Source organism: Lepidochelys kempii, chromosome 4 (assembly GCF_965140265.1).
Source record: "Lepidochelys kempii isolate rLepKem1 chromosome 4, rLepKem1.hap2, whole genome shotgun sequence".
Taxonomy (NCBI): Eukaryota; Metazoa; Chordata; order Testudines; family Cheloniidae; genus Lepidochelys; species Lepidochelys kempii.
The window spans coordinates 106639519-106663668 of NC_133259.1; the positions used below are offsets into that span (position 1 = coordinate 106639519).

At 41.2% G+C, this 24150-nt stretch overlaps 1 protein-coding gene across 2 annotated transcripts in view; it reads left to right on the forward strand.

Moving 5' to 3' along the window:
* The window catches only part of PPARGC1A (PPARG coactivator 1 alpha), a 491326-nt gene that overhangs the window by 462232 nt on the left and 4944 nt on the right, over nt 1–24150 (forward strand). For both annotated transcript variants that reach the window (XM_073342370.1, XM_073342371.1), the window contains exons 8-12: nt 8390–9293; nt 9827–9931; nt 10068–10188; nt 19147–19268; nt 19627–19778. In XM_073342370.1, coding sequence (XP_073198471.1) covers nt 8390–9293; nt 9827–9931; nt 10068–10188; nt 19147–19268; nt 19627–19778 — 1404 coding nt within the window. The remainder of the gene's footprint in view (nt 1–8389; nt 9294–9826; nt 9932–10067; nt 10189–19146; nt 19269–19626; nt 19779–24150) is intronic.

A 24150-nucleotide genomic window follows, 5' to 3' on the forward strand; every position in this document is an offset into this window, starting at 1 on the left:
GTTTGTAAAGGCACTTTGGACTATTGATTTCATGCACACAAAATCATCCTTTCACTTCTTCAGAAGCTGCTTCATTAATTCAGCATTTAAACATAAACGAGGCATCCTGATAATCTGCAGCCTTAGTTGCTCCTTATTCAAGTGAGGGAAAAAAGGTCTTTTGGGCAGGAGACCATCTTTCAGTTCTGTGTTTATACAGCACCTAGTACAGTGGGGTCATGGGCCATAACTGGGGCTCCTCGGTGCTAATGCAATACAAATAATAATAATGATTACTTATCGTGTCAAACCAGAATGGTATGCAGGGTTGCTCTAGCCGTGTTGGTCTCAGGATATTAGAGACATAAGGCGGGTGAGGTAATATCTTTTATTGGACCAACCTCTGTTGGTGAGAGAGACGAGCTTTCAAGACACGCTTGGTCCAATAAAAGATATTACCTCACCCACCTGATCCCTAGAATGGTGACATTTGATCTCTTGGGAAGAGAAGGAACATAAGGTTCTTTCAGTGGAGCATCCCAGGGCAGGTGGTACTAGTGGGTAGGGAGGAAGAGCTCCCCATAGTGTGCTGCTGGTATCTGACTTCTGCAGTATAGCACCCAGACAGCACAGGGTATAGCACTTGGTAATCCACATAACCGCACAATCATGTGTGTGGGAGTCTGTTGCCATTGAACCCAGTCATTGAACAAAGATGCTATATGATGTAAAAGACACCTTCCTTCCTCCCAATGGACCTCATCTTTATAAAACCAGATCAGATGTCTTTGCAAAACCAGAATAATCATGGCAAACTACCGTGTGTACTCATGGAAACCGGGTGAGCACCAGAATGGCTCAGACCCAGTGGAACCACCTTCGTCGTCACTGCAAAGCACGTCAGGACAAGACCAGTCTTTTGTGAGGCACAGCAGCAGCATTATGTTAAGGCTTGGATTCTCCTGCCACCATCTGAAGGAGGAGGTGGTGACATGATGAAGTTCCACATGATAATTGTTGGAATGGCTCTACGAAGAGCAAGCTGTCATCCTTTCCAGCCTAGAAAATCAGGAGCCTGCACTTCCCATCGGCAGACTGGCCAGAAATAAGAAGTCAATATGACTTGAGGCTTTGTAGTGGTGCCACAAGTCATGACAGTTAGTTGGAATTGCTCTGGTATTATCAGGTTCATTCCATAAATTCTCCTCTGTGTGTAGCAGAAAAAAGTAAAGTCGATAGTTATGCAATCCAACCACGTGTAGCACTAGCAGGTAAAAGTACTGCAATGTGCTGATGGGTAAGTGCCACCATTGGATGAGCTATGTGAACAAGAGCATTATACCATGGATATACCTTGCCTTTTTTCTGTAGACCGTGTCACTTCAGTTAGTTAATAAGTGGGCTGGGGAGGGGGTCAAAAAAGAGAGGCGGAATACTGGCCTTGGGAGTTGACACTTGGTTTACACACAGCATAGAAGACTACCTAGCAGCACTCCTGCCGGGTGCCACATCATAGCTATTTCTCTCGTACATCCAAATATTCGCCTTTTTTTTTGTGTTTTGTTGTATTAATCTGTGCCTTTTTGTACATATGCAATGTGCAAACAGGTGAGTGGAAGTGACCCATTTTCCAGTGTATTATTATTTATTTATTGTTTGTATTATGGTAGCGCTTGGAGACCCCAGCCCTACTGTGCTAGGTACTGTACAAGCACATAAAACAAAAAGAGATAACAATCTAAGTGGGCAGTCTTTGCAGGGTCAGGGCCTAATCAATAATAAAAGTAACAGTAGCAGTAATGATTAATAATACTTAACAGTAGTATAAAGAAAGCCCCTCGCAACTCCAAATTCTACCCAGATGACTGCATTGCTCAGTCAGCTTCTACAGCACTCGCACCGTCTATTATAATTTAAATGGCAGTTGCCTTGATCTCACTGCTGAACTGAAAAGACCATTAGTGGTGTTGCTTGCACTATCAAAGCACAAAGTATGTTAGTATAAATTGCAGCTGCCTTGATCTCTCTGTTGAAAGCAGCTACGGTTCCCTCACCAATGAATTAACTGTATATTAGATAAATAAATAAATACGTGAAAGCATTCCCCACTCCAGCCATCAGTGTTCATCACACGTACGTAAAATTGAATTAAAACCTGTTCTCTTACCTAAATGAACTTTTTCTTTCGAAGGGGTTGCATATTATACATATGTGTACTTTTTTTCCCCCTTTCTAAAACTGAAAAAATAATTTCCGTTTTATAATTCCAATATTGCCTACAAACTTCATATAACTCCAGGAAGTTAAAAAAAAGAAAATAGCTTTTAGAGGGGACAGCACATGTGTAAGAGGTTCTTAGTCTGGAACATACTCCAAATTGTCTACAATTAAACATCAAGTCCCGTTGCTACATAAAATCACCACTCCCTGGGCTTACTGCTGGTTAAAGCAGTAAAACCTCTCTGCCCTTAACCATATTACACAAATTCTACATTGCAAGACATAAAATAGTTTCTTAAAGGAACATGTGTGTATGTCACAATGTACTGTGGACTGCTGGAATGTATAGAGTAAATACAGGGGGTCAAATGTCCCACGTTGTGTCATCAGCAGCAACTCCAGTGGAGTTCAACTGGCTCATGCTAAGGCTAAACTGAGTTGTTGATTCAGAGCTGCTTATGGAGTCTGGAGAAAGCTGTACAGTCAGCCAGCCAGCAATGGGGTATAAATGTCCCAGAAGTCATTTTGCAGGAGTAGGATCATGCGGGCTAGCAGCATCCCCTCTAGCAATCCTAGGAGCAGAAGGAGAATCCTGCTTGGCTAGCAGCAGGAGTAGCAGTAGCCCCAGCGGTAGCAGCACATGGAGAAGTAACAGTGAGCCCCAGCTCAACAGCCCCATAATCAGCACAGTCCTCCTGACTGGCAGCAGAACCAGTGACAGGAGTCACCACCCCAGCAGCAGCAGCAGCAAGGAGCAGCAGAGCCCCTCTCGCTAGATCTCAAACAGGAGTGGGGCATAGGGCATCATGCCAAGCAGTATCTGCTTCTGCAGTATCATTCGGATAGGCCAGAAATAAGCCTGACACTGCAGGACTCCAGTAGTGATTGGCCTCCTCTTGCTTGTCAAGCAGTTGCACTTGTAGCTCTCTAGTGGCCGAAAGCCTCGCGTAAGCAGGTTCTGTTCCCTCCTCATTGGCTGTTGCTGGTTCTGCCTCGCCCCTGTCTGTCTTCAGGACCCACTCAACCACTGCAAGCTCTTGCTCTCTCCTATCCATGACTCATTCCTGCCAAGCAAAAGCAACACGGTACACCCAGTGATAAGCCACATCTCTGCTTTATGCTGCTCACTGGTCAAAGGGCCTGTGGCCTGGTCCTTCCTGACAAGCTCTGGTGCTTCCTCCCCTATCCCCAATTCCCTCTGACGTTATCATGGTTGAGGAATTCCTCCCTGTCAGCCCTTTGTTAACCACAGATGTGGGGATCAAGTGACTGTTGGGGTATGCTTGGGGACCTGTGCTTTGTGTAGAAGTGATTGCAGAGGGCAGTCGTTCCTAGGTGCTGATCCCCATGCTTCAGTATCTGGCCACTGCTGCTCATGGTTTTTTGAAAATCAATGCCTTTCTCATCCCCACATACTCTCCCTGCCTCCTAACACGCTCTGTCCCAAAAGCACAAAGACATTGTATAAGGTGTATCAAGGGGTGGCTTAGTGCACACTTGCAGAATGGTGACACTCCTTCACACAAAAATCCCTGTATTTATGCGACTAAAAACTCCTCCCCAAATTTTCATGCAGTCAAAATTTGGTCACTCAGAAAATCTGACAATGAACAGAGATTGAATAGTGATTTGGAATTCACATGTATTTTTGCAAACCCCAGTATTCACCCATCACTAGACTTGAGCAGTCCCTTGGTTGTCTGAACAAATACTTAAATTCTACCAGGCAAAAACTTGTTTGGCCTCAAAATGATTTCTGGTACTTGAGACAGAGAAAGAGAGATATTAGTCCAGAGGGAATAAAATCTAGTAAATTATTAGATATTTTCAGGATCTATATTTGTCCTCTGCGGTAGTGACAACAGGATTAAACTGACTGCTCAACAAGCATGTAGTTTTTTATTATATGATGGCTATTTAATTTTATTATATTTTCCTGGCTTCTGCAGTCTTATGCTGTACAAAAGCTCTACCGATTATTTTACTGAATCAGGCTATTATCTTGCATTCAGTGCTTTAAGTGGCCTTAAATAATGTTTCTCTTGATAATCCCATTTTTAAACTCATAAGGTATAAAGGAATCCATTTTTAATAACCCTCAGAATCTCAGTGTGCTTGTACAAAGGTTCATCGAGATGCATTTCCTGAAGGATGTGAAGGCTCCAAAAATATACCAACAAGCAGAAGCATCATCAAACATTTAAATGCTAACAGTAACATTAGATTTTGCTGCCTATATGAAACAGCATTGTAAATGAGTCTTAAAAAGTCAAGATGTGACATTTACTGTAAATGTATTCCCCTAATTTATTCTGATCAACCTAGCTGAGCTAAATGAGTTACTAAGTTTTCTTTACTGCAGCTCAAGGAATGCGTCTAGGTGATAAGAAAACTTCTGCCTGTCCTCACAGACTTTTCTCTAAAACAGGTCACTGAGCTGAGGTGGCGGAGCTGGCGTACATATGAAAGTCTGTTGTCACACGGATATAAGAAGTGGTGCTGATTTGGCATATACACTATTTTAAAGCAGAGATCATTGAGTGAGTTCATAGTATATAGATGGAGCGAGGCAAAGTACAGAGTTACCATTTTCCAAAGCCATTCAATTAAAGAAAAGTCCCTACAAAGAAAATGGTTTTATAGCATGTCATGAAAAAATACTTGCCTTTTACTTTAAAAAAAAAAGAGACTGTTTAAGGGGGATGATTGTAGCGTATGTACCACTTCTAACAGATTTGCTGTGCAGAAGTACATAAGTGTTAGTGATGTAGAGGTACTTGTTTATTATAGAGCACATTTCAATGCAGTAATCATAAATATTGCTAAGGTTGTGCTCTGTTGAAATATGACCTACATACTCTTGATTGTTTGTGTTACGTGATTTGTCTGACACCCATTACATTCTGGGTAATGGCAGCCATTTGTTGCTGTGCACAGCAGGCTCTTTTGACAAAAGAAAATAGGCAGCAATAAAAAAGCTATAGTCTGAATTACATTCTGCACAGTGCTGCACTGCTGAGAGTTTGTGCAAGTGTGTTAACAATGCTCTGAACTGCCTCTTGTCAGCCTTCAGCCTGTAATGGCCATCTGTCCTTACATAAATCTGTCAAAACCTGCTAAGTTCAAGAGAGAGCCCGGAATATACCTTGTACTGTCAACGCTCAAATGTACACATTCCCAGAGAAATCAGCGTGCATGAAATAATTCAAAGGTCGGAGAATATCTTAGCACTACTGATTTAGGATCATGGTGTGAAATTAAGATTACTGTGTAAAGATGAGCAAAGAAGATACTGATGATGATAAGTACGGAGTTAATTTTCTCAAAGTTTAGCTGTTTGGATGCTGAGCATGGGAGGGGCTTGGAGTGGAGAATTCAGCAGTGACACAGACAAAACAAAAGCCAACTCCAAGCTTTGCTGCAAACTAAAACACAAACCTTTTATTCAAGTTTCAAATGTCCACTGAACTTTTTGAACAATTTATTTTTCATTTATGCTCACTTGTGCACTTCCTGCTTCTGTCCAAGAGCAGAAGGACGGGTGCCAAAATGCTATGAGGAAACCATTCCTCAGGACATTGCCAGTGTGGTTTTGCAGGTGAAAGAAACTCCAGTAGCCAGGCTCAGCCCCTGGACTTTTAGGTTCCTCTCTACACCGAGCCTTGGTCTCCTTTGTGGTTGACTTAGCATCACTACTCCTGAAAGCAGTTACGCTGTGCGTAAAGCCAGTGCTCACATAGGGCCAGTTTAACGAAGGAAGAATGCAGAGATTATTTTATTTGGCATGTTACAGTATAAATAGTTTTTGTTTTGCTTAAAAATCAAAGGTAAATAAATATTTCAAATGCTGAGGGTGGAATGCTTGTTTTTATAGAAAAGCAGCACCTAGTGATGGGGATAAATATTTTCCCAGGTCATTCTTCCTGAAGGGGCTATTTTGGGTTGCTTTTTTTTTTAAAAATAAATATAAAAATTCAGTAATTAACCCTGGGGTCACTCATGGGGCATCTAATTTTACAAATCAAAATGCTCCTTGTGAATTTTATTTGACAAAAGTAATGGTATTTACTCATTAATTATTTGTTGATTCTGAGCCATTATTTTTAATCCAGAAATGGTGTTGTAGAATATCAAAGGGAATTGTTCTCTTCAATTTACCCAACTGACATTAGCCCATCTGGAATAGTCAGCATGCACATGTAATTGGCATTTGGCTAGTTTGTTAGGGGGTAGGCAAAGAGGAGGAGAAAATGGAAGACGTGAACAGAAGGGGATAGTTGTACCAATCATGAATTTAAAACTTGGGCAGTTTTCTGAGGCAGCTTTAACTTGAGGGCCAGTGTTTGTGTATGAGGACTCCTTGTCCTTGATGGCATTCGAGGAAGGCCTTAGTACACATGAAAAGTTCATAAACATTATTTTCAAATGTTCAGACAAAATCAGGCTTTTCTTTTGCATCAGGTATTCATGTCTTGCTGTTCCTATCTGTTTTTTTTTTGTTTTGTTTTTTTGTTTTCTGGAACAAATTCATTGCCGCTAATGCAGTGGGACTCCCAGTCTCCATTTATGTCCCTTAGAGAGCACTATGCGTTGATGGAGGCTTTTCCTTCTTTGCTGCAAACTGCTATAAAACATGTTCCATTTGCATTGATCTGCTGAGCTCCATTGTATGGTTAAAAATACAAAACAAGAGGAAACTCTCTGCCCATATTTGAAATAGGCATTTTCTCAAACTGTATTCACATTCCCTGTCCATTTTCGCTAGGGAAGTGATGGAAAGCCCATTGCTTGGGTATTTTAAAACTGGGCTGGACAGCATTAGAAGTACACTGCATTGGGTTCAGAGTTGGTGTAAGGGGTGGACTAGGTAATCTAGTATGTTTTTTCTGTCTCTCTTTGCGATATTTTCCTATCTCTGGCTCAGATTCAGGAAAGCACTTCAGCACATGCTTATCTTCAAGCATATGTTTAAATCACAAGGAAGTCAATGAGATGTAAATGAATGCTAAGTTAAGCATGTGCTGAAGTGCTTTCCTGAATAGTAACGTTTTCTTGAACAAGAGCCCCGATTTACTATTGTTCTAGATTTGTGAACACAGTTGTCCTTTTATGCAATGTGAATGTCTCCTTGTATGAAGTCTGAAGGAAACTTTGAGAGCAATACACTTTCTCCACACAGAAATATTGTAAAATTAGCTGTAGGATGTAGCTTTGGCTCCCTGCTTTTTTAAGGATTACATTAGTTATGTTTAAATTTTCATCTCTATCTAGAAATGTAATTTAATAAATTATCATTCTGCTGTGGAAAAACCTGGCAGTTATTGACATGACATTTATCTAGTCTTTATTTACGTATGTGTTTAGTTGATAAACTCAGGTAAGTGCCAGTCTCTCCACTTCATGACACTCCACGAATATTTAGTTCTAAATAGAATGGCTCATTGTGGCTGCAATATTTATTGTTACAGCTCACTTAGGTTTTTGCTGCAGAACCACATTTTAGGCAAAGTGTATTAGTTATGCTTACAGAAATGTATTATACATGCATTAGCAATGGTTTACTAAGTTAATGACCTGTGGAGGCAAAGAGTCATTGCAGTCAAGTTGGATAGTTGCTGTAGTTCCTTGCATTAGTGCACTGAGCATTACAGAAGTTACTTTGGTAGTATTCATTTCATTTTTCCAGATTTGCTTTCATCCAGGTTTTCCTCTGTTAATTTCTTTGGCCTCAGGACAGACTTCTTTGGTTTGGGAGAAAAAAGAAACTGTGAAAGCTAAAAGTAACATCCTCAGTATACATCTTATGTAATAAATACAGTTGAAGCTAGTGCCGGACTCTATCTCTCTCTGTATACATATATACACACAGCACATACACACACAACATTAAAGTGAGTAGTAGATGTACTTGTAAAAAAGTGACAAAAATAATGTTGAAGACCTTGGGGCAATGTGTTAATATTTGCTCGTGTGTTTGATGATGTTAGCATTTCTGTCCAAAACACTAAATACTCTTGCTGGTGCATACCATCCTAGTAAAATCAATTTATGGTGACAGAAGTACTTAGAGAAAGCAAGTTGTTTTTTTCAGGCCATGGGAAGGGACTCTTGGTTTAATTTCTTTTTCAAAGAAGAATCTGTGTTTTCTGGAAAAGCATTTTTCTCTGTTAAAACTCTCTCATTTTTTTAGGCCTAACTCCACCTACGACCCCTCCTCACAAAGCCAACCAAGATAATCCTTTCAGGACTTCACCCAAGCTGAAGTCATCATGCAAGACTATTGTACCACCCTCAAAAAAGCCCCGCTACAGTGAGTCTTCCAGTTCTCAAGGACATAACACAATCAAGAAGAGTCCAGAACAGTCTGAGCTGTATGCACAGCTTAGCAAGACAACGATACTGTCCAGTGGACATGACGAGAGAAAGACAAAACGGCCTAGTTTGCGGCTGTTTGGTGACCATGACTACTGTCAATCTGTGAATTCAAAAACCGAAATACACATTAAAATATCCCAGGACTCCAGACAACAAGAATTTAAAGATTCTGTACCTGGGTGGCAGTGTCAGATTTGTTCTTCTTTAGAACAAGACCAGTATTACAAGAGAGAGACTTTACAGGCAAGTAAGCAGGGTTCCCACTCTAGCAGCCGAAAACAGCTCCAAGACCAGGATATCCGGGCCGAACTGAATAAGCACTTTGGTCACCCCAGCCAAGCTGTTTTTGATGAAGAGGCAGATAAGGCCAGTGAACTGAGGGAAAGTGATTATAGTAATGAACAATTCTCCAAACTACCTATGTTTATAACTTCAGGACTAGCTATGGATGGCCTCTTTGATGACAGTGAAGATGAAAGTGATAAACTATGCTACCCTTGGGATGGGACAGAAGCCTATTCATTGTTTGATGTATCGCCTTCTTGCTCTTCTTTTAACTCCCCAAGCAGAGATTCAGTGTCTCCACCCAAATCCTTATTTTCTCAAAGATCCCAAAGGATACGCTCTAGATCAAGGTCCTTTCCTCAACACAGGTCTTGTTCCCGTTCTCCATATTCCCGATCGAGATCAAGGTCGCCATGTAGCAGATCCTCTTCCAGGTACTGTCTGAGAAATGCAAATGTATTTATAATGGACATGAAGGAAAATAATCCAGAAGCAGTTGAATCTAGAGCAGCTCCTTTTATTGCCTTTCAGATTATTAATCTTGAAGATAATGGGATTGTTACACAAAACACTTGTTGCCATTGTCCTTTAAACTTGCCAGTGTTGAATACTCCTAGTGGAGACAGTCAGATCATAAACAGAGCAGTCAGTGAGAAATTTACTTAGTTAACTGATTCCATTTTCTGCAAATCTACCATGTGCCAATCTAGTTGCAATCCATATAAGATAAAGTTCATACTGGCTGACTTGGTGCTCTGTGTTAGCATGAATAAAGGATACTACAAAACAAAACACATCACTCCAAGGCCCCTAAGTTAACTATGAGATCACAAACTGTCACTAGAAAATCTCACTGGTTGCTTGAAAGAAATTGTAGGGTCAGGTAACATGTAGCTCGCAAGAACATGGTGTCAGTAGACTTATACTAAATGACAGAAGCAAATGTCCTTTGTGTTTTTTCTTACAGATCGTGTTACTATTATGAGTCCAGCCACTGTAGACATCGAGCATACAGAAGTTCTCCTTTATATGCAAGATCACGATCCAGATCACCATATAGTTGTAGACCCAGGTAGCATGTTTTGTTTGTATTTGGCTCACTTTTTATTCTGTTCTTCTGAGATAATGAGATGCTCCAGAAATTGTATTATTCATTTTACTTTGACAAATTCGGGTACTTGATTTAATGATTAAGTTATATTTCCTAGATATGACAGCTATGAGGAATATCAGCATGAAAGACTGAAGAGGGAAGAATACCGCAAAGAGTATGAAAAACGGGAATCTGAAAGGGCCAAACAAAGGGAGAGGCAAAGACAGAAAGCAGTTGTAAGCACTGTGAAGATAATTTTCATTTTGAAAGCGGTTTTGGGGTGGGTGGGTGGTTGGTTATTTTTTTGATAGATTACTAAAGCTAAATCTGCGGTTTCCTTCTCTCTTTTCCTTATAATAGAACAAACAAAATCCACACAAAAATCTCTTCACACACATTCCTTAATAATTCTGATCTCTTAGGCTAATATGTGTTTTCATTTCAATTTTCATTTGATTGTAAAATTTAATTTCTTTAAAGACACTGAAAATTGTGACTTTCAAATTTAGTCACAGTCAACAAACAGTGAGGCTTTACTAGACAAAGCTTTGTCACAGATAATAAGTAGCATTATTAAGCATTGGTCCCATCTCTTCATCATAAAGAAGCATATAAATATATTAATCTTTTAGAGAAGCAGCATCTGTTACAGTACATCATCTACCAATAATTGGCAACAATGTGACACAAGTATGTACTCCAGCATTTCGCTTTGTTACACAAGAAGTAACAATACGTGTCAATAAGCACACATTTTAAAACTCGTGTCTTCACCGTACTCAAAAACTGTACCCAGAAGGCCTGAAGTATAGTTCTGTGGGGGGAGGGCAAATTGGGCCCTTAATGACAAACACACCAGCTCAGTCTGTGTTCTGTCTATGACATTATTAATTTTAAGAGATTTTATAGCAACTGTTGAAACTGGCCCTTTTCTAATGAACAAGTGCTATTTAATTAAATATTTTTTTCAGAGTCTTCAAAATACCTGGTGCAGTGGGTTTTTTTTCTATCCTAGGTGCCCCGGACACATGGGGCCAGGGCAAAGGGAGTTGTTGCTAGGATCGGTAGCAGTGTTGTAGCAGTAGGGTAGTAGGATGGATCCAGTAGGGAAGAACAGTGTCTGTCTTCTTTGGTTCCATGCTGTCATTGTATGATGGTCTTTATAAAACTAAATGTGGGGGATACTTTCAGCCTGGCTCCCCTCTCCTCTCCTTTTGGTGGTCTGTCCTAGTGTCCCCTACTTTTCTACTCGTTCTCCTGTTCTTTCCATTCTTCCTACTGCTGCTCCATATTCTGCCCCTCCGATTACTCTGCCCTATTCTACCTGCACAATTTGGGCTCCTTTAGGTTTCCACAGCACTCATCTAGGGCCTGATCCAAAGCCCACCGAAGTCAATGAGAGTCTTTCCATTGTTTTCTGTGGCTTTGTGTCAGACACTTACGCATTTAACTGATTGCAGCACTGACACGTTTCTCCTCACACTTCTGGGGGCCTTAAATATTGAGATCAGGCCACAGAAACTGCAATGAAGGGAAGCAGTGTGGGTTAGTGGCTAGAGTACTGGATGAGGACTCAGGGGGCCTGGATTCTATTCCCAGTTCTACTACTGCCCTGCTGGGTGACGAACGGGAAATCACTTTACTTTTCTGTGCTTTAGGTTCCCCAGCTAATAAAATGTAGATATGATGTCTTTTATAAAGCGCTTTGAGATCTATAGATGAAATGTGCTCTGAAGGTCTGATCCAAAGCCCATTGACTTTACCCTGGATCAGTCCCCATAAGAGTTAGCTGTTATTCATTTGTAAAATATCAGGCTTGTAGCAACTCAGAGAAGAACACTAACTTTCAGTAGCTGTAACTCTCACCTGAACTTCTTTGTTAGGAACAGTGCTCATCTGAAACCCAAATATACCTCCATCAGAAGTACTCAATCATGCAACTGAGTACATAGAACAATGTATGAAACTTAAAACAGCAAACACCTTTGTTCTCTCACAGGTCAGCAGCCAGTCAAGTAAAAGTGGGGAGGCTGTGAAAGGTTACATTGAGGGGGGCAGGGGGCGAAAATGAAAATGAAGTCTAGGTATCCGCAGCTGTATTTCCTGTATGTTAGAGGAGTTTTAGATATTTCAAAATCAAAACTCCATTAAAAAAGCAAGTACCTGTGTGTACTTATCCATAAATAAATCAGTACTAAAATAATCTAGTAGTGTTGCAAATTATAGCCTGTTAAAATACCAATAAATGCAGCATAATAAAAACATAGAGCCCTTGTGTATGTTGCATCAGCAGATGATGGAATCCTATCAGTTTTTTGTCACCATCATTAGCTTTATAAAATGAAAAAAATGGTATAAAATGAAAGCAGGTTATTTCCTCCCCTGTGTGAATAAGCACTGTGGGTGAAATCCTTGCCCATTGACTTCATTGGGCCCAGGGTTTTACCATGGGTCTCTCTGTCTCCCTCTCTAATGCTCCTCTCCTTAGAAAGCGCTTTTCTCCCCAGCTTCTCTCTTGAGAGACTCTCCTCATTCTCTCTTCAACAACTACAATCTTTCCTTCATATTCTTTCCTTGGGACTCTCTTCCCACCTATCCCCAGATTAAGGTTGCTTTGTCGTCCATCTTGGGGAGTTTTCCCTACTTCTTGTTGAGTCTCTTTTTCCTCTGCAAGGACTGATCCATGTTTTCCATATAAACATAAATTCCTGAAATATTAGGCTCCAGCCCACTGTCTCATGCTACTGAGGTTGGACTGGACAGATGTCTCTTCTCCACAAGAGACACAGAGCCAGGATCTCAGGAGCTGACTGCAGGAGACGTGCTAAGGAGGAGGTTGCATAAGACTGGGTAGCAGCAGGTATGACTGAGCTAAATCCAGGCAGGTATTAATGGATTAATATACAGAGTCAGCTTAAATGGTACAGCAGCTTAAATGCACACAGAAGATGAAAAAAAGACATAAGAATTGGGTAATTTAATCTGTCAAAACCAAATGTGCAAAAATGCCTTCTGATTGCACATGGCCAACAGTCTGTATATGCCATTAGCATCTTGGCAGATGCAAATATATATTTTAGCCACAAAATACTGAAGATACTTGTTTCCAAAATCTAGATGCCTGTTCGTACTCCTGTGTGATTACTGTAGTAACTGAGGCCAGGTTGAGGCTAACTAAAACTGTGAGCCAACATTTTAAAACATGGATGCCTAAAATTAGGTTCCTAAATTCATATCTGACTATTTAAATGAAAGTGGCTTAACTTTCAAAATGAGGGGCCTCCTCAGCTCCCATTGAAGTTAATGGGAGTTCAGCCGCCTGAAAATCAGGCCACTTATTTGGGTGCCTCAATAAGGATTTAGGTCTTAATTTTAGGCAACCAAGTGTGAAAATGGTGGCCTCAAACAATAAGTATTTTTTTTAAAATGGAGTTTAATCGTTTTATTAATGCTATTGTAAAAGGAGGTATTCTAGGGAGTGGCATAATGATATGCTTGGTGAACAAGTTTTATATACCTGGTGTGAGATCCTAGCCCTATTGAAATCAATAGTAAAACTCAGTGGGGTCAGAATTTTACTCTGTGTGTGTGTGTGTTCATAGAACAATAGTTGAAGCTCTCTTTAGCCAACAAGATATATCCAAATCACTTAATAATGCTAAGTGGCAGCTTTCTAAATTATCACAATAAAGACACCTTCATCTTGACATTTGAGGCACAACTCTAAGGGTACATGTACACTGCAGCCAGGGGTGCAATTTGCAGCTCACATAGACATACCTGTGCTAGCTGTCCTCTAGCTAGATCCAGTGCTTAATTTGTGCCAGGACTTGTCAGTCTTGGCAGTTCATAGCCACTGCACCTCTGGGCTTGCTGCATCAGTTATGAAAGTAAAAAAAATTGCTTGAGCCCTGGCACCTGATTACTTGAGTCCAGCACCTCTTTCATTACCAATTATGCACTGGCTAGGGATGCTGTGATATGGGCTTCAGTGCAGGCTACCAATGGAAGTACCTAATCTAGGAGGGTTGTGGGGGAGGGGGGTCAGGCAGGCTTGTGCAGCCTGTACTGAAGGCTGCACTGCCATGTCCTCACTGCTACAACTAGGTCCAGTATGTCTACGCGAACTGCAAATCACAACTCCGGCTGCAATGTAGAGGTGCCCTGGAACAGTCGATACAGGGCTTTGTAGGAACTAAGAATCCAAACCAAAACAAGTGACGTGCCATGAAGATTCAGAAGCGCCCAATTCCTCTGAGCTGCTGCAGGTAATTTCTGAGCTGCTGCAGAGGCTTTTGCCACCACAGTCTATATTCCTACGTGTCTAATAATTCTCAAGCTGTGGTTTCAGAATGATAATTAACGCTTTACATTCCTGGAATCTGTGGCCGGGGTAGCAATGCTTAAGTAGTGAGAGGAATTAGCGGATGGGTGAACGTCACAGAAAAGACGTATTGGCCAAAGAACAGAGTGGCAACTCCGTAGTGTGCTGCCCAGCATGCGGTGGGAAGAAGTTTTATGTCATGTCAGAGGGGAAGAAATAGCAGAAAGGCAAAGGCTTGAGAGAAGTGGTGGCCCGGAGGCCTAGTTGTACTGCAGCAGAAGCTTGAAAAGGCTATAGAGCTACAGGTGTGATGGAACACAGAGCCAGCCTTCAGATCATTACCATTCCAGAAGCACTGAAACCCTTTGATGTTTCAGCAGCTCTTGACACACCACTAAAGCGCTGCCTTAGAACCGAAAGGTTAAACCATGTGATTAGCAACCTAGCATTTATAAATCTGTGCTGGCGCTGCTATGCTAATTTTCTGTAGACTTCTCAGTCTCCCCTCGTTTGCAACCTGCGCAATCTGCGGGCAAGGAATTGGGATGATAACACAATGCCCCTTTGAAAGACGAAACAAGAAAATTACTCTTAACATCTTTACTTCTCATTTCTTAAGTGCTGACAATGGACAGGACACAAATCTCAGGAGAGCCCCTGTCCCAGAGAACTTATACACAGGGAGAGTACAAAGGAAAGCATCATTTTAGATCAAATACATTGCTTTGCAACATGAAGGCAAGAGACAGAGCTTTTTATAAATGAATATCTGACTTCTTTAAAACACATCAAACACTGCCTAAAACTGAGTAAATCCCCAGTGAAAAGAAGTTCATGGTTTCTTTGTCTCCATGATTTTCTGTTGCCCCTCCTCCTGATAATGACTATTATTACTGCAGTAGCACCAAGTGGCTCTACCTCATTGTACAAACCCAGATCAAGGTACATATGTCATGAGTTTTACTGGGTCCACATGCTATCAACAATCACCCTTTTTTGGCCACTCTCCTACCGTTCACCTAAGTGCATGGTTGGACCGTTGCAAACATGGAAATCAAAAACCACTCAGGACACTCTTTCTTTTCAAGTCTTCGTGCTCTCCTTTTTGCCACACTTGTTTCCCTACAGCAGCATTTATTTGCTGATTCACTTTCCAAAGCAGGTCTCCCTCATGACCCTGCTTGGGTTGGAAGAAGGTTGAGCTTTTCCAAACTTTTTTTTTCTTTTTAATTTCTCAATCTAACCATTCCCATTGCACTTTCAAATGGGGGCTTTGCCTGCACATATAAGAAGGAGCTCCTTTATTATCTTGTGCTAAAACTGACTTGCAGATCACTCACCATGGAGGGCAAGGTAGTGATAGGGTTGTAAGCTACTTTCCACTCACTCTTGGGGAAACAGCAAATCCTTCGGAAAGTTCCCAGGAAATGGTGAAAAGAGTTCAGACTTACCCTTTGGTCTCCCATGGTCCTGCCTGAGTTTGTGTAACAGCTTTATATACACTGGCTAATGTAGCATTATGTGGGTTTCAGAGAACTGCATGCAGGCCACACCCTCAAAAAGGGTGGACCAGTGTTTTGTTAATCCAGGGCAAACATGGACCATCTTGGAAGGATGTGGTGAGCAGCATTGTATGAGCCTTTCCCAGTACACTGCTGCAAGCACGCCAGCAGTGCACAAAGGGGAAGGAGAAGCAGCGGGGAGAGACATGGCTGAGCATGGCTTCCTCTAGCACTACTGCCTTTGGTAAACGCAGCGCCCAGAAGTCACTCAGCGGCAGCCCAGGAGACAGTGGGTGGAAGAGTCTGGCATGGAAAAAGCATTGTTCCTCGCAAAGCTGACAGTTGGGCATGAGGAAGAGAGTTCACGTGGAAGGGAGAAAGTTTGTGGGGGAGAGTGTTTAGGAGGCAAGAGAAAGCTTAGCATAGGATGGCAGGCCTGGCCAAACTGGACATGCAGATGGCAAACCTGGTCTCACTCTGACTGCAGTAAGGAAAGCTTGGTCACACTAGGAATGCTGGCCTCGCTAGCTTTTAAAATTTGAAACCATAAATTTTATTTATAGATCTACAAGTTTTTCTACCCTCACTGTCAGTAGGCTACTGCTTCTGAGGACAGGATAAAAAGCAGGAAGACGATCTTAAATTAAGCCCAAAGGAGGACCAGGCATGTTGGGCCAGAGGGGGTTGGCAGGGCATTTCTTCATTTACGTGGCAAATCACTGAACCATACTCAGAATTTGTGATGCAAGGTAAATGATCTGCAGACTGCGGTGAAAAGCTCAACAGTGCTTTCCAGAGTTTTCTGCACATTTCTCTCTGCCCACATTAAATTTGAGACAAAAAACTTTCCTCTGTAATTTTCCAGTGTCCCTATTCATACATCATCAAGTGCAATAAAGGGCATATTTAATGTGTACATACAGACCTGTACGTGTTACTTTTTATAAAACAAAAGGAGTATGTTGTAATCTTGTTACGCTTGTGTAGCTCTTGTTATTAAAGGTGTGTGTTGTTATGAGAGGAGATTACAAATAATCTCTTTACAATCACAATTATATCAACAAAAGCCAGCCAAGCCAATGTCAGTGCTGAAATGAGCCCTATTCTCTCTAATACTTAGACACCATGGCACCCCCTTTAAACAAACAGTTAATGAGAACATCTTGTTGTGCCTACATATTGAAGGGCATATGGTACATTTCAGCTTTACATTTGAATTTCCTTAATTTTGTAGGTTGAACTTATTCCTTTACTGATACATTAGCAAGATTTTTTTTAATTGTTCAGTTTTGGTTTTTTACAATTATCTTAAAGATAAAAGGGGAAAAAAAACCCACCCCAAAAACAAAACCAGTGCACACAGGGCCTCACTCAGTCACATGGAAGTGTGTGCAACAGTTCTTTCCATCACACTGTTATATAACAATCTCAGCATCCGTGTGTGATACGTTATGTTTTTTCAGTCGAAATGTAGTATCTCAGATGACGTGCATGAGTCGGTTTGCTATGTTATGTTATACGCCATCTGGCCAGTCATTTAGGTTCAATACCTAGTGTCAGTGGAATTGTTTCTTATCAAGTGTTTCAGTGCGTTTACATCCTCGATTTGGTAAGACAGTCTGGAAAGTAATGATTGTGCATATGCAGTCTTTACTGTTTTTAAAGTCTGGGGTGGGCGGGGGTCTGTGCTTCCTCATGCCCAACCATACTGAAAGCAAGCAGGGAGGAGCAGAAGGAGGTTGGGGTGCTGACCTCTGCTCCACGCTCCTCAAATCCCTTGTAGTTAACAGAAAACCCTCTGTTCACTCCTCCACCTTCTGCATGATCATGGATCTGGGTTGGACATCCTGGAGTCAGAGGTTGAGGATAGGACCAAGAAGCAGCTGCTGTTCATAGAGCGTCCCCCTCATAATCCCCTGGTTATCTATGAGCAAGTTAATGCTTCTCTTAATTTCTTTGTGCTGCATTGCTGTCAAATTCTCTACTCATGTAAATTGGTGGTGTTCCATTGACCAGTAGAGCTGTGCCAATCTGTAGCAGAGAGTTGGCTCTGAGACAGGATATTGGACATACATGTGGGTGGGAAGAGCCAAAACTTGACAATGGTGAGGCTAGTGATGTGGAGAGACCATGACCTATCTTGCTGACTAATACTGTCTCCCATCTGCCTATCGATAACCATCTGTTATATCTTGTCTTATACTTAGCTGGTAAGCTTTGTGGAGTAGGGACCATCTTTTCTGTGTTTGGACAGCACCTGGCACAGTGGGGTCCTGGTCCACGAGTAGGGCTCCTAGACACTAGGGGAGGTCTTCAAAGAACTGTGCTGCCTGGGAGAAGCTGTGAGCCTAGTGCGTCTTTGCCCTGGGGATCTGGGGACCTTGGCAATCTCTTTCCACCTGTCATCATCTGCAACTCGTTAATTCCCTCTGTCCTGAGTGAAGCATTAGTCAGAAAATCCATCAAGTGAAACTCCCAGAGTTTCCTAGGTTCGGTCACTCTGTCATGGATTTTAGCTCTGGGGGATATGAGAGGGACCTATGTCTGGAGTTTGGACTATATGAAAAGTACCTTTGTTCCAAGTACCAAAGCACAAGTACCAGTCAGCATTAGTGCCTGCAAAATTGCACAATTGAATAAGAATGTTTCAACATTTTTGCTAATAAACCAAAAATGTAACTGTAGCTACAAGAAATGTGTTATTTTGCTTCCTCAAAGAAACCACTCATGTAATTATTAGAAATTGTCTCTAGTCTCAGGCTGAAAACAGGTCTTCCTTCATTTTGAGGTTATAAATCACTAAAAACTAGATTATGGCGGCAATACTGATTATCCCTTAGTTAGGTCTGCTGTGTACGTATCTAGAATGTATTTTTATTATTGCTACGTTTGTTATTTATTATTTTTATTACATTTGCCCCCAACTGAGATTGGGTCCCCATTGTGCTTGGTGTTATATAGACATATACTAAGAGACAGTCCCTGCCCTAAAGAGCTTACAGTCTAAATGGACAAACAGACAGAGGACTGGAGTGGAGCCAGAGGCATAGCGAGATGTTCAATGTCACATAACAGGAGAGTGGCCTAGACAGTAACAGAAGCACCCCGGTCTCCTGACTCCTAATTTGGGGCACTATCCCTGGACCACACTGTCTGTCACGTGTAATAATACCATTTAAATATCTACTATGTCCTTCCTCAGAACAATATTATTGTTAGCAGGGAGATGGATCTAGTAGGTCTTTCCCACTTCTAACTATACTACCATCATTATGCAGCTCCAACACACCCCTATATATGTAAATATATGTAATCTGTACTGCACCTATCATAAAAAGTCCCTCTTCTTCCTTTCCCCTTCTTCACAGGAAGAACGTCGTGTGATGTATGTGGGTAAAATCAGAGCTGATACGACCCGAACAGAACTAAGGGACCGGTTTGAAGTTTTTGGTGAAATTGAGGAGTGTACAGTACATCTGCGGGATGATGGGTAAGAACTTTCAAGGCTATTTCTTGTTTAGAAGCTGCCCTATATAAAAAAAAAAGTATGACAGTAAGATCACTGGTAGGGGCGTTACCAGTGTAAGTGCCGTGACAGATGACATGCTGAGTTCAAAACCTTATTTATTTTCTTTCAGCCTTATTTATTAATGTTGCTAGTTGAGATTTCCTGTCCCAGAAATAAGTATTTAGCTGCATGACAGGACAATCATGCCGAAAAATGGATGCAGTAGCTTTGACATTTGCACTACAGTAGCACCAGTATGTTCCAGCTTTCAGGAAAGGGTTACATTGATGTGCATTAACGCTTTTTAACTTTTCTTCCCAATTGTATTTTTCAATTACAGAGACAGCTATGGTTTCATCACCTACCGCTACACTTGTGATGCATTTGCTGCTCTCGAAAATGGATACACTTTACGCAGGTCAAATGAACCTGACTTTGAGTTGTACTTTTGTGGACGCAAGCAATTTTGCAAGTCTAACTATGCAGACCTAGGTAAGTATTTTGCTGTACATGAAATGTGAGTACTTGATATAGAGATCAAAATGAAACACATAATCCAGAGCTATCCAGAGTTTGGTTTTTGTTCATAGCTATTGTATTGAAGTTACTGTTTTTTTAAAAGGCAAATGGTTTCTGCTTGTTTGGCGAAAACAAGTTTAAAAACTACAACTTTGTCTAATGGCTGAGTGGCAGGCTTTCATAGAGTTTATGTACCATTCATTTGCAATTTATCTATATCGGTATGGAAATCAATGGACCCTCTGGTGAAAATATTGCCTTGGCAAAATGACAGTACTCTGGAAACTTTCTGCATGCATTATTATTCTCTGTAATGTAATAATTTCTTGGTGCTGATACCGGATGTATTTATATGATCCATAAATAGAGGTAATGGTAGAGTCCCCACCAAAATAAACTTCATCATGATTTTTGCCCTTTCATATGTTTAGGTGCTAGTTAGGTAGAACCAGCTGGAGACAAGGACTACAGTCTCATAGGCTATGTTTACACTGTAATAAAACACCCATGGCTGGCCCATGTCAGCTAACTTGGGCTCATGGGGCTACAAAATTGCAGTGTAGACATTTGGGCTTGTGCTGGAGCCAGGGAATCCCAGACTGCAGCCCAAGCCCAAACATCTATACTGCAGTATTATAGCCCCTCAGCCTAAGCCCCACGAGCCCAAATCAGCTGACCCAGGCCAGCTATGGGTGTTGTACTGTGGCATAGACATGCCCATATATTTTAAAGCCGGAAAGGATCATTATGATCATCCACTCTGACCCCTTCCATAACACAGGCCATAGATTTCACCGATGATTCCTGCATTGAGCCCAAGTTTGTAACGGAACTAGAGCATCTCTTTTACAAAGACATCCAATCTTGAATTAAGGACTCCAATTGATGGAGAATTTACCCCCTCCCTTGGCGTTCACTGTTCCAGTGATTGTCTCCTAATTGCAAGCACTTAAGGCTAAATTGTCACGGCCCTTCATGATATTGGAGCATGCTGGGTGTAAGACCTCAGCTTACTCCCCTGTTCAGACTGTGACTCAGGCCTTGGCCAGGAGAGCAGGAGGTGCTCATCTAGTGCTGCTTCTTGCAGGCGAGACTGTTTGAAGTGTGTGTGCAGGTGTCATAAATATAAAGGGAAGGGTAAACCCCTTTGAAATCCCTCCTGGCCAGGGGAAAGCTCCTCTCACCTGTAAAGGGTTAAGAAGCTAAAGGTAACCTCGCTGGCACCTGACCAAAATGACCAATGAGGAGACAAGATACTTTCAAAAGCTGGGAGGAGGGAGAGAAACAAAGGGTCTGTGGGTCTGTCTATATGCTGGTTTCTGCCGGGGATAGACCAGGAATGGAGTCTTAGAACTTTTAGTAAGTAATCTAGCTAGGTATGTGTTAGATTATGATTTCTTTAAATGGCTGAGAAAAGAATTGTGCTGAATAGAATAACTATTTCTGTCTGTGTATCTTTTTTGTAACTTAAGGTTTTGCCTAGAGGGGTTCTCTATGTTTTTGAATCTAATTACCCTGTAAGATATCTACCATCCTGATTTTACAGGGGGGATTTCTTTATTTCTGTTTACTTCTATTTTTTATTAAAAGTCTTCTTGTAAGAAACTGAATGCTTTTTCACTGTTCTCAGATCCAAGGGTTTGGGTCTGTGGTCACCTGTGCAAATTGGTGAGGCTTTTTATCCAACATTTCCCAGGAAAGGGGGGGTGCAAGTGTTGGGAGGATTGTTCATTGTTCTTAAGATCCAAGGGTCTGGGTCTGTAGTCACCTAGGGAAATTGGTGAGGCTTTTTACCAAACCTTGTCCAGGAAGTGGGGTGCAAGGTTTTGGGAAGTATTTTGGGGGGAAAGACGCGTCCAAACAGCTCTTCCCCAGAAACCAGTATTAGTTTGGTGGTGGTAGCGGCCAATCCAAGGACGACGGGTAGAATATTTTGTACCTTGGGGAAGTTTTGACCTAAGCTGGTAAAGATAAGCTTAGGAGGTTTTTCATGCAGGTCCCCACATCTGTACCCTAGCGTTCAGAGTGGGGGAGGAACCTTGACAGCAGGTGTTAGAATTTTTACAGTATGCGTGCAGGTGTTTGTGTGTGCACATGCAGAGGCCATATAGATCCACCCGAAAACTGGCTCTTCTAAATATGTTATCATGCATACATACATCATACATACGTCCTATTTTAATGACCTTTTAAAATGCAGATTATTCACTAAATATTAAACCTTAGCTAGTACCTGTCTAAATAGAATGCGGGTATAGCAGATATTCTTTTCTGAATAAAATACCAAGGGAAATGTTATTACAGTACCTTCATTAATTGGTTATTGTGTTTTTATGAATTAATGACAACAATCATTAAAATCTCTGCATAACCCCGTAACATGGGGCTAATGAAATCTTGTATGCGCTGCCCTTGGCTTTGTGTGAAGCAAGAAGTGAATACAAATATATTTTTTCTAACCAGTTGATGTCTTCTCAGAGTAAATGATAAAAGTGATATGCATTGTTCACAATGAATATGCTATAATTCACTTCACTTGCTAAATAGATAGTGTAAAGCTGGGAAAAGGCAGCTGACTGCTGAAGAGATATGGGACTGATGATGAAAATATAAAAGGTGGCAAGTCATTTGTTCAAATGTTGGCTGATAAAAACAGCAAAGACAGATTGAAGTCTTGACTTGGTTTGACGTATCTTCTGCAGTGATGAAGCCAGGGGTGTATCTGGTATCTCAATACATCTGGGCTTAAAATAAGCTTCCTGACGGGGACCCTCTTGAACATTATTCATCATTGGCTTGTGGACCCTTCAAGATCTTTCTATATTGAGTGGGATCCTCAAAGTATTTCTGAGCTGAACACCTTTGCTTTGTACTACTGACAGCCTGTGCCTCTCTCCATTTCAGATTGCCCTCTCTGAATTTCACAGGCTGTGTGTCAGACATAGGGAAATGATGGAGTGAACTTTTAACTTCATGAGCCCATACAAGGGCAGATGCAATTAATCAGCAGTGTGTTGAACATCTGATCTAAAGAACAACAGCAGCAAAAATACTAGGAGCTCCCTTAGAAGTGGTCAGAACTTTAGTATTGCTACGATGAGGCCTAATCTCAAAGTCAAAAGAACGTGTATTGTGTATTCAACACAAACACATCTCATGATTCAACCTCAGGTGTTAAGAATGACTATCATATATGTAGTGTAGCACAAACACAAGAACCAGGATTAGTGATGTGTCTGAAATGAAATGCCTGCAACCTCATCAATGTACTATGTTCCCACTTCTGCAAACATATTATTACATGAACAACTTTTCCTACAAGAGAGTGGCCTCACTGAATTCACATGACTAGAGTCACATGTTTGAGTGATTACACAGTCTTGGGCACAGGGGGTTGGTTACTTCCAAAACACAAACTTAATATTTGTTTAATCACTGTAATCTGGACCGTTGAACAGCTGTGTCATCCTTAACTCTCTAGTCTAGGGTGCCTTTTACACTGTTTTGTTGTCAGAACATCCACTCACACAGCCTTCAGCATGCAAATACACTCACAGCTAAATACATGAGCACTCTGAGCAGTCACTCATGAATTACATACAGGGTAACACCCGCAAATTCTTAGTCCCAGCCTTTTTCCCCCAGAAATGTGCTTCTTGTACTGTTCAGTTCTCTTCCGAATAGTACAAGCTCTTAGGAAGTCTGTCATTTCATCAAAGGAAAATGATAATGCACCAGTCTTGTTATCCCAAATGGAGTTTTCCATACATTTTAATCCAAACACACTTGTTAAGATAAAACAATAAAATACATTTATTAACTACATAAAATAGATTTTAAGTGATTACAAGGGATGATGCATAAAAGTCAGGATTGGTTACAAAAGAAAATAAAAGTGTAAATCGCAAGCTAGTACTTAACTTAAGCTAAGAGAACTTAAAAGCAAAAGGTTTTGCCTCACCGTACGCTGGGTGGATCTCCTTTCAGCCTGGCACCCTTCCCCCTTAGTTCAGTTCTTTGCAAGCCGTTGATGTCGTGAGCAGAGATGAAGAAGAGAAGCCTGAACTGTCCCTATGATGAATTATAACTTTCTTCTTTATACCTTCCTGTTGCTGGAGAATGGCTGCTTGAGCAGGTGATAGTTTTTTAACACCTGACTCTGGTGTCAGTGTCTCTTTGTCTCTGGAAAACTGGCTTGGGCCTGCTTTTTTTTAAAACTTGGAGCATGTTACAGCAAGGACATATAGTAGAAACTTATAGCTTCACATATAATGTTGATACACATATTTTACCAGGACAATAATGTTCAGAAGTTTATGACATTTCAGACAATACCTCAATGTTG